Genomic DNA, 10,509 nt, shown 5'->3' with positions numbered 1-10,509 from the left:
TATGTAAGATTTCTTGTTTTCTTTGCTCTGGACAAATTAATACCTACTTGATAATATTCATTTTGAAAAGAATAACTCAAATATGCAGTTGCTTAGCACAAAACACAAGTTCCTTGTATTTTGTAGATAGTAAATGATGTTTATTTAACTTCAGTTAAATTTTGACCCTTGTTTAACTCTGTTGACTGGCTGTAATGGAGGGTTTTAGAACCTAGTTTGAGTTATCACCATTTTTTTGATCTCTACTTTCCTATATTCTAACCAGATTTGTTTTATTGCTGCTAGAAGCAAGGATTTTCAGTAGACATGTTGATTAAATTACAATAATGGAATGACTCCCTTTCTCTTCCTACTACTTCTTTTCCCTTAAAAAAATTATATATATATATATATATATATATATATATATATATATATATATATATCTGGAAAGCAGTCCTTAATTCATTTTATTTCCTATCCCCAATTCAAGTATTAAATATTAAAAATATATTTATGGGTGGGGGAGTTTGCACAATGGTTATACAAATAGACTCTTATGTCTGAGACTCCCAGGTTCATTCCACCAACCACCCACCATAAGCCAGAGAAAAATAAAGCTCTGGTGAAAAATAAAGAAAAGACTGTATTTGTGTATATATTGATGTTGAAAATATATTTTTTTTAGGAGTTGTTTGAATATACTATACTATGTAGAATCTGGCATAGTAGAATATGGAGGCATTGGTGTTCTATGAGTAGTCACTATTAATCCATTTTCAATTAAGCCTAAGGTAAGCTAGGGAAAAAAAAAAAGTAGATCCTTAGGGAGCAGAGGCTTTAGAAATAAGAAGAAAGGTTATGTAGATAAGAAGCATATGTCACAAGCTACTTTAGCATTTCCCTCGGTTGCTTACCTGATGACATTAATTATTTTAAGGAAGATTTTACTTTCTAACTCGAGGGGTTTTATAGAATAGATTAGTTGGCTCTCTACCCCTCTACTTAGTCTTTGAAAACCTTCTGTTCAATACATTGTAATTAGTTTCTGGTAATTAAGTCATTCTTTCTGATTTTTTTCCCCCCTAGATTTAGTTGATGCCATGCAGCAAGCAGCAGAGAGATGCAGAGTTCGAACCAGAAGGCCTGACATGGCTCTTTATGTACCTAAAGCTCGGCGAGGGATAGTGCTCAAGTCAAATGATGAGGGGAAAAGTTGTGGTTCATCTAATGCCACAGTAAAAGAGGAACAAAAAGACTGTCTCTCCCAAAAGGAAATCTTCAGAGATAAACCTGAGACTCAGAGACTACATATTAATCCTAATAAAAAAGAGCATAATCACAGAGAAGGAAAGAAATCTTCAACAAAATTAAAAAGAACTCAAGAAGAAAGTAAAGATAGGGTTTGTACAAAGAAAGAAAGCATAGTATCCAAAGAAATACTATCCCAAATACGTCAGCAAAGAGTCACAAATCCTGGCATTTTGCTTAGTACTTTACAGAGACAGTGTAAATCAAAGAAAGTGGAGTGTGTGGAGGGTGAGCCCAACAGTGTCAGAGGACTTGAGAGGTTTCTTCGCTCACAGTCTTTTTCAGAAATCTCTGAAGCTCAGATTCCAAACCAACTATTCCAAAATACTGAATTCTCTGATTTTAGTGGGCACAAACTAAATGAAGTATTTGAAGACAGAGATCTGGAGAGCAAAGTTGAAATTGATGTCAGTTTTACAATGACACTATGCCAACGTCTTGGTGCTTATCGTCCAGCCTTGAAACCTGAAGATATGACTGCTGCAGTAGAACTGAACTCAGGTTCTGGTATTGTACAACAAGGCATGCAGACATCAGATGGAGTATCGAAGATCAACAGTGGAAGCATCACCACCATTTCTATTCCTGGAAGTCCAGATGGTGTGACTGATCAAACTTACATAGACTTTGAAACCAGGAATATTAGTGAGGTAGCCCATAGTACAGGTTTCATTTTGGGTCAGGAAAGTACAGACTTTATTCCTGAGACTACAAATGGCATTTCTGAGCCAACACCAATTAGAGAGTATGAGAAATATGACATCACTGTTGGTGAGTTACATATAAAGTCTGAACCTTCTCATACAACTGTCCTTGCTCATGGAACAAATACAGATGATGAATCTAAGAGTATAGGTGACATTGCTGATACAGCATGCATAATGGACATTACAGAGGTCAGATGTGACCAAGTAAAGGCTTTAGACAGCCCTTGTGCAGTTGCAGTTAGAACAGTTAACGAAGCCTGTAGCAATACAAGTGGTTTTTTGAAGTATGTAGAAGTGAGTGCAGATACAGCACCTCTTCATGTGGCTAGAAGTGGGGGTAATACTGAACATTTCAGTGGCCTGACTGCTAGCTCAGATATTTGTACCGAGAGTATTTCATCTAGTTTCACAGAGTCAACAGGAAAGTTGATAGAGAGCTTGTCTGATTGTGTTTTCTCCTTACCTATAAAGAAGATTGCTGGTAGTAATTCTAACACTTTTTTGGACTCTGAACTCAGTATGTTAAATGGAACAAAAGTACCTTCAGACAGTGCCTTGGGCAATGATCTAGATTATACTGGTGATATAACAGAGGCATTGCAGGGACTCAAAACTGCTGAGGAGTTCAAAACTAAAGAGGAAAATGACTCAGTGAATACAGAATTTGATGTATCCATGCCTGATATAGAATCAGTATCTATAGATACATCCATGGAACTGAAAGCAACGGAAACTTCTCACACGGAGGGAAATGTTGCTGCTGAGGAGAGCTGGGAGTCTATGTTTAATGATGATGGTGACTGCCTGAATCCACGTTTTCTACAGGAGGTATGTTTAGTTAAAATTGCTTGGTGGCTAGATAACTTATAGATAGCCTAGAGCCTTAGCGGTAATTTTGGTAGGCATTTGTTTTACATTTACAAATTCATTCACTCATTTTATATGTAATATGAAAATTCCTGCAATAAATAAATGGAATTATAGACTGAAGAAAGAATATCTCGTAGATATTTTAAAAATAAATTAAGTTGAAGTATATCCAAAGTACAGTAGTCAAGTCCTGAGAGACCTGACTACATTAAAAATTAATTTAATGTATTCTGGCTACCCATTAAGGAAATACAGAAATTTCTTTACAAGAACCATGGCGTGTTGACATTGGGTCTATTGTGCTACACCTACTTGAGAGAATAGGAATAATTTATTATTTTTTATATCTTATGTTTCTATTAAATTTTAGAACATTGCTAGTCAACATGAAGAGAGTGAATTAGAGACAAGAAAGGTAAAGTAAAAGAAGGCATTATTATTTTTTCAAGGAGTTTATGCTGAGTTAACAAATAAATTGTTCAGTCCAGGAGGTGATGCAGTAGATAAAGTGTTGGGCACTCAAGCATGAGTTCCCAAGTTTGATCCCTGGCAGTATATGTAGCAGAGTGATATTTGGTTCTTTTTCTCTTATCTCACTTAACAGTGAATAAAGTCTTAAAAAGAATAAATGTTTGTTTAGTATATGTAGAAAATGTAAAAGAATAGTGGAGTAATCCTTAGGGTTCATAAGTACAAAATACTGGATTTAAGGGAGTCTTAGAAATTATTTAGTTCAGCATTCTTGTGTTCATAGTTTAAATATTAATTCCCTACCCAGCATATTTACCATTAAAAAAAAAAAACACTGGTTTTAAATACAAAACTACTACCATTTCATTTCTTTGAATGGCCTCAAATAATATTTGCTTGCAGTGCAAACAAAAGATTGGCTTATACAATTCCCAGTTTTATAAATGAGGAAATTGAGGCTTAGTGTTCATATTTTTAGGAAAGGTAGTGTCAGGATTTCAGTTTAGTTCTGTTAGTTCTTTTTACCACACCACTTTCATAATTATAAAGTAAGAGATTTGCTTTAGTTATTCTTACCTGTAAGTATAGTTGTTTCATGATTTCAAAGAGCCTTTTAAATACTAAATGAGTTTTTTTGCTTCCCAGAATTGAGACAGAAATATTAGAAAATGGTTTAATGCCTGTGAAATAGACATATGAGAATGAATAAGATATAGCACATTGGATAGAGTTGATTTCTTTCTTTTTTTTTTTTTTTAAGATTTATTTGTTAATGATATGAAAGAGAGAGAGCATGAGAGCTCACACCAGAGCACCACTCTGGCATATGCAATGCTGGAGATCAAACTTGAGACGCACCCCATGCTTTTAATTCCAGTATTCTAGCCACTGTACCCACCTCCTAAGCTGCCGAAGTTGACTTCTAACACTAGTGTGTGTGTGTGTGTGTGTGTGTGTGTGTGTGTGAATTATTTCCATATCTATGTCTAAAAACATGGTATGCTAAACAGTCCTTAGATATAGAGCAGTAAGTATATAGAAATGATCATCCATGAACCCCTTGAAATATGTATATGCAGTTTTTCTTAATTTTCACTAGATCTCCAAAGACATTGATTCCCAAATCAGCAGCATGAATTTCATCTGAGAACTTGTTAGAAATGTAAACTTAAGAGAGCATAGATACACATAGAAGAGAATAGCTTCTTACAAAAGAAGGACTTGCATGGCACACAGAGCCCTACACATGCTCGAACTCAAATGTTTACTGAATAAAGACAGTAGGGCAGAGTGTGGGGCTCCTCTTCCTGTGGTTCCCCAGTATTATTACTGGAGTTGATTTTTGTGTAGTAGCTTAGGGACATAACTTCTTTATGGGGGTGGTGGGGGTGGGGGTGGTGGAGGGTTGTGAGCTCAGCTGCTCATATCTTAGTATGCCAGGCTAATTGTGGGCGGAGAGAGGATCCAGGAACTCGTGGTGGTGTGGTAATACAATTCTTTATTCACACAGGAACCCCCCAGAGTCGGGTGTGAGCACAGCGGGTTAAGCCAATTGGTATCAAACTGCAATGGTTGCCTCCCGCTCTGCACACCAGCCCTTCTCCAGGTCCGGACACGGGAGAAAAAAAGAGAGTGAAACCAGGAACAGAAGTGGGTTTTATGGGATAAACTGGAAGTGGCAAGTCGGGAATGGAGATGGCTAGGAAAGGGGGTGAAGAGAGGCAAAAGGCATGCTGGGAAGGTAGAAGTGTCCTTAGCAACTGTTGCAATGGTTTTAACTGGTGGGATTAATATACCCTGCAGGCAGGGCAGGTCTCAAGGTAGAAAGGAGATCAGTCAGGTAAAACAATGATTATGTAAATAGGCCATACTATCAGCAGTGCAGCATGGAGTAGGGGGAACTGGCTTAATCCCCAACATTAATACAGATTTGAGTAGGTGTAAAATAATTTATGCAACTCTTCTGTATTTTGAGTTGTGCTTAGTAACATAACCAAAGAGGATACTAGCATGGCCTGAAACTGGAAATGGTGGAAAGACAGCTGAAGAGAGCCAATGGCTTGGTGGTATGTTTGGATTGTTTTGCAGGTCTTGGTAGTGAATGGGGTCTGTGCTGATAGATGAAGATGGGTGAAGTAGGAAAGGAGGAGAGGGACTGAGAATATAGGCAGTTTGTATTCAGCTCCAAACTATGTTCTCCTGGACTTTGGTTTTAGAAGATATAGTAATGATAATGTTACTAAAAGATCTCACAAATTCAATAACATTAATAGCCCTTTAGTGACTATTATCTTTAATTTATTATTTATATCGCTCCAAACATATTTTATTAAAGACTAAACCATAGTGTTTGCTTACCTTGAAAACTTTCCAGCTGAGGATTCCTGGCTCTTTTCCCAGCTGCTCTGTTTCATCACTGGCAATGGCAAGACATCGGGAGGTGTGTCTCATAGTTGTGGTAGGCAGGGAAGTATGTTGTAGAGCAGGGTGTGGCAGCTGCTGGCATGTGAAGGAGTTTCCTGTGGCATTTTGACCTCTAATAAGAGTGCCAAAGTGATTGGAGTCCAGAGATGACATTTAATATCCAACAGCTAGGATATGGGATGCCCAGAAAGTTGGTGATTACTGATGAAAAGGATATTGTATTGCCATGATATTTTCTAACTCCCCCTGAGATTTTCTACAAGAACATAGGAATTTTTGTCTAGGTAGAACTTCCCTTAGTACATAGCACTTCCTGTAATGATCAGCAAACTTACTGATAGGATGGTTAGTAGGATGCCAGCAGCATAGCAGTGAGATGGATGGATGCTGGCAGCTACCTCTCCAGTGGTCATTTCTCACCTTGCTTTGAGTTTTTAGATAGGGACAAATATTTAGGGTAGATAACATCTCCCTCGTTTCCTCCTCCCCCCACTCCATATATTGCTGGTTATTGCTGGTGCTCAGTGCTAGCTATGCAATTCCACATCCCTAGGTGGTCTTTTTTTTTTTCATAATCTTACCATGATTTATTTTATTTAATGCTATTTATAAATAACTGTATTTTTTCTTTTAATTTCTTTGTTGGCAGATTAATGGTTTACAGTTGGCAGTAAACTGTAGTAGTTTGTACATGTGTAATATTTAGCAATTTTCCACATAACAATTCAGTCTCCACTAGGTCTTCCTCTGCTATCATGTTCCAGGACCCCAATCCCAGAGTATTTTACTTTGGTGCAGTACATCTTTTTTCTCCTTTTTTTTTTTTTCTCTTTTCTTTTCCCGTTTTGTTTGATAGGACAAAGAGAAATTGAGAGGAGAGGGGAAGATAGAGAGGGAGAGAGAGAAAGACACAGATCTGTTTCACTACTCATAAAACTTCTCCCCTACAGATGGGGAGTGGGGGCTTAAACTTGGGTCCTTGCACATGATAATGTATACCTTCAATCGAGTGTGACACCACTCAGCCCTCAGTCATCTATATTTTAAGACTTTAAGACCTATGTGAAAAAACTTAGTTCCAAAAGTCTCCTAGCAGAATGCAGCTGTGGGGGAGAGAAAAGAAGCACTGTCCGTTTCCAGGTATCTTTCAGAAGAAAGATATGTACTAACTCTCATTATATTCGAATATATATCATTATACCGTGTTTCTTATAGTCTCTTGCGTAAGTATACTCCAATTTAAAATATAAAACCCAAACTTGAAAAGAAAAAATTTACCATTAGTCACTAAAAGGAAAATATGTGAGAAATTACAAAGATAGGGTGCCTGCCCTGTCATGTACATGGCCTTGGTTCAAGGCCTGGTACTCTATGTGAGTCCCATGGCACCAGGGGATGCTCTTGTTCTGTGGTTTATTATCTCTGTATCTGTGAGTCCCTATCTGAAAAGGCTGACTTGAATAACTAATTAACCATATGACATGTCTTAATACTGAGTTTGATTATCTGATGAATAATCTAGACAATAGCTTCAAAAGAGAATGAGATTCTTGGGGGCAGGTGGTGGCACACTTGGTTGAGTGCACGTGCTACAATGCTCGAGGACCTGGGTTTGGGCCCCTAGTCCCCACCTGCAGAGGGAAAGCTTTGGGAGTGATGAAGCAGTATTGCACATTGTTTCTCTCTCCTCCTTTCTGTCACCTTTTCCCTCTCTTATTTCTGGCTGTCTCTATCCAATAAATAAAGATAATATAAGAGATGGGGGAGGAGTAATGAATGTGATCCTTGAGGGCTAAGCTACTTAAGACCTGTCTCAATTGGTGAGGTTAGAGAGTTAAACACAAACTATAATTCCTGGTGCCAGTACATTGTTCTGTGTTCCTAATTTCTGTTTTTTATTATATTTCTATACTCTTAAATTTATAGATTTTATTTTTGAGTACTTTTAGGTTTACAGAAAAATGAGTGAAAAGTACAGGCTTCCCATGTACCTCATTTTTCTGTCACTGTTTTAATGTCTACTTTCACAGTATTTTTTTTTTTTTTGGTCCAGCTTCACTCCTACATGACTTCACCACTCCTCGTGGACTCCTTTTCCTTAAGGTTCTGGGTTCTCCAACCCAGATCCTTGTACATAGCAAAGTGTCAGCTCTCCTGGATGAACTATCTTCTAACCTCCACAATATCTTTTGCTATTTCCAATTTATAAAACTCGCTTACATTGAATGCTTTTATTTAAATATCAAAATTAGCATGTGATTGACCTAGTGGGGATTTATAGACTCACCTTCTAGATATTGTTAACTCTAATTTAGTCATTCAGGACACCCAGTGAAGAATCTGAATTACATACAGTGCTTGTTATTCAGACCATTAGTAGATCATGATTAGATCTCTTACTCACATAGAAAGAGGCCACATGATTCCTTACTTTGAGTTGTTTTTTTTCTTTTTTTTTTCACAAGAAAGGGAGAGAGGATAGAGTAGCTCTAAGCTTTGGCATTATGCGATCTCAGAGATCGAACATTGGGCCTCTTGCATGCAGGTTCTTTGCTCTACTACTGTACTGTCTCTCCTGCTCATTCTTTTTAAACCTGGTAATTCCTAAGTGTTTAAAAAATCAGTCTCCCTTTTGAGCTCTGTTAGAGCCTAATGTTTCATGTTTTGTTTTATTTTTTGTGCCAACAGCATTTTAATTTTTCAAAGCTAATGGAAAGCAGCTAGGTTTTTTTTTTTTAATTTTTTATTTATAAAAAGGAAACATTGACAAAACCATAGGATAAGAGGGGTACAACTTCACACAATTTCTACCACCAGACCTCCATATCCCATCCCCTCCCCTGATAGCTTTTCTATTCTTTAACCCTCTGGGAGTATGGACCCAAGGTTATTGTGGGATGCAGAAGGTTGAAGGTCTGGCTTCTGTAATTGCTTCCCCACAGAACATGGGTGTTGACAGGTCGATCCATACTCCCAGCCTGTCTCACTCTTTCCATAGTGGGGAAGGGCTCTGGGGAAGCAGAGCTCCAGGACACATTGGTGGGGTTGTCTGTCCAGGGAAGTCTAGTTGGCATCATGCTAGCATCTAGAACCTGGTGACTGAAAAGAGAGTTGACATAAAAAGCCAAACAAGTTGTTGACTAATCATGAACCTAAAGGCTGGAGTAGTGCAGATGAAGAGTTGGAGGGGTCTCTGTTCTGTAGATAGCTAGTAGGCATATTTTAGTTATGTTCCAAAGGGCCTGTGACTATACTAGTTTTTTTTTTTTTCCCCTGAGCCTGAAATCTGATATGCAGGTGGATCCAATTTACTGTCTGGGGAGATGATGTCATTCATGGCTGGAAAAAGGACCAAAAAGCTGAATCAGGGAAGAGAGTAGCTCCCAAATATGGGAAAGGTATATAAATATTGTTGATGGTAAACCCCATCTTTCTTAATCCCTTTTTCCATATTAAATTGAGAGTTTTGTGTAGTTTCATATTTCCTGACAATATGTTTCCTAACTTCTTTCTCTGATAGCTCTTTTGGATTTGCATCATTTAAGTTTCTGACCCTCATCTTGATTTTACAGAACTAGCATTTTCTTAGACTTATCCATCTGTTTTGCTTTCTGGTTGGTCACAGGTAGTGCTAGGTTCTGTTTTCTTTGTGAGTTGTGGGGGTAGGAGGGGAGGAGTTTAAAGAAGGGATGTAGTATTATGACACCTGATGTCCCTTATGCTAAGCATTAATTTCGGGGGCTAGAGTGGAAAATTCAAGACCTCCTTCTCTCCCCAAACTAATTCCTAAAAGTAGGAACTCTACTGTGAGGTCAAAGTCAATTTTCAGTTTATTTTTTTTTCTTTCTTTTGACTTTTTGTATTTTATTATATTTTCAAATTCCATCAGGAGTTGAGGACTACACTTCCATGTAATTTGATAGGAAACTTTTTGTTTTTAAATTTTATTTCAAGGATACTGGTTTATATAGCATTGTCTACGTGTGGGCTCCTTTTCCTAGCTCTGCATCATGGGTGTATTCAACATACTCTTACCCCTAACCTTGAAACCCCCCCCCCCTTCTGTTCCTTCCCCAGAGCTCCTTGTTTTGGTACAGTACCCCACCCCATAGTACAAGTTTCACCCTGTGTTCTCCTGAGTTTTACCTATGTGTGTATTTAACTGGCATTCCGCCCTCTCTTCCTAACTCATCCCACCAACATTTTTACTTCAGGTACCAAGCATGGGTTTCTAGAGTTTCTGGCCTAGTATGTGGCTTTTTTGATATTTGGCCTTCGTTCGTGTACTTTGTTTATATCACTCTCTCCATTTTTTCTCCATTTTTCTAATGTTTTTTCTCATGCTGCTGCTGCTCCTGTTTGTATTTCCGCTTCTGTTCTACTACTTTCAGTAATTCTTACAAAGAAGGATTGGTGGTGATGAATTCCTTCAGTTTCTATATGTTGGGGAGGGTTTTAATTTCTCTTCCATACATGACAGGTTGGCAGAATAGAGAATTTATGGCTGGTAATCTTTGTCCTTTAGTATAGTGACTATTTCATATCATTCTCTTTCTTCTAGTGCTTGTGGTGAGAAATCTGGAAATAGTCTGATGGCTCTGCCTTTTTATGTCAAATTCTTTTTTTCCCTCCTGGCCTGCATTAGATTTTCTTTGTCTTTGTGTGTGGGCCATTTTGATTTATAAGCTGTGGGTGTTCTTTTGACTTCCTCTATGTTTAGATTTTCAGAATTTTCCAAGTGTTACTT

At 37.8% G+C, this 10,509-nt stretch overlaps 1 protein-coding gene across 3 annotated transcripts in view; it reads left to right on the top strand.

Moving 5' to 3' along the window:
* Positions 1 to 1,072: 1,072 nt before the first annotated feature.
* Positions 1,073 to 10,509, top strand: part of R3HCC1L (R3H domain and coiled-coil containing 1 like) — a 42,952-nt gene continuing 33,515 nt past the window's right edge. For 2 of the 3 annotated variants that reach the window (XM_060171520.1, XM_060171521.1), the window contains exons 1-2: positions 1,073 to 2,825; positions 3,238 to 3,282. In XM_060171520.1, the coding sequence (XP_060027503.1) occupies positions 1,083 to 2,825; positions 3,238 to 3,282 (1,788 nt within the window). In that variant the 5' untranslated portion in view covers positions 1,073 to 1,082. The remainder of the gene's footprint in view (positions 2,826 to 3,237; positions 3,283 to 10,509) is intronic. The other variant, XM_007534150.3, reaches the window with a different exon arrangement.

Source organism: Erinaceus europaeus, chromosome 14 (assembly GCF_950295315.1).
Source record: "Erinaceus europaeus chromosome 14, mEriEur2.1, whole genome shotgun sequence".
Lineage (NCBI taxonomy): Eukaryota > Metazoa > Chordata > Mammalia > Eulipotyphla > Erinaceidae > Erinaceus > Erinaceus europaeus.
Note: the sequence above shows the minus strand (reverse complement) of the source record. Positions and strands in the feature narration are given on the sequence as shown.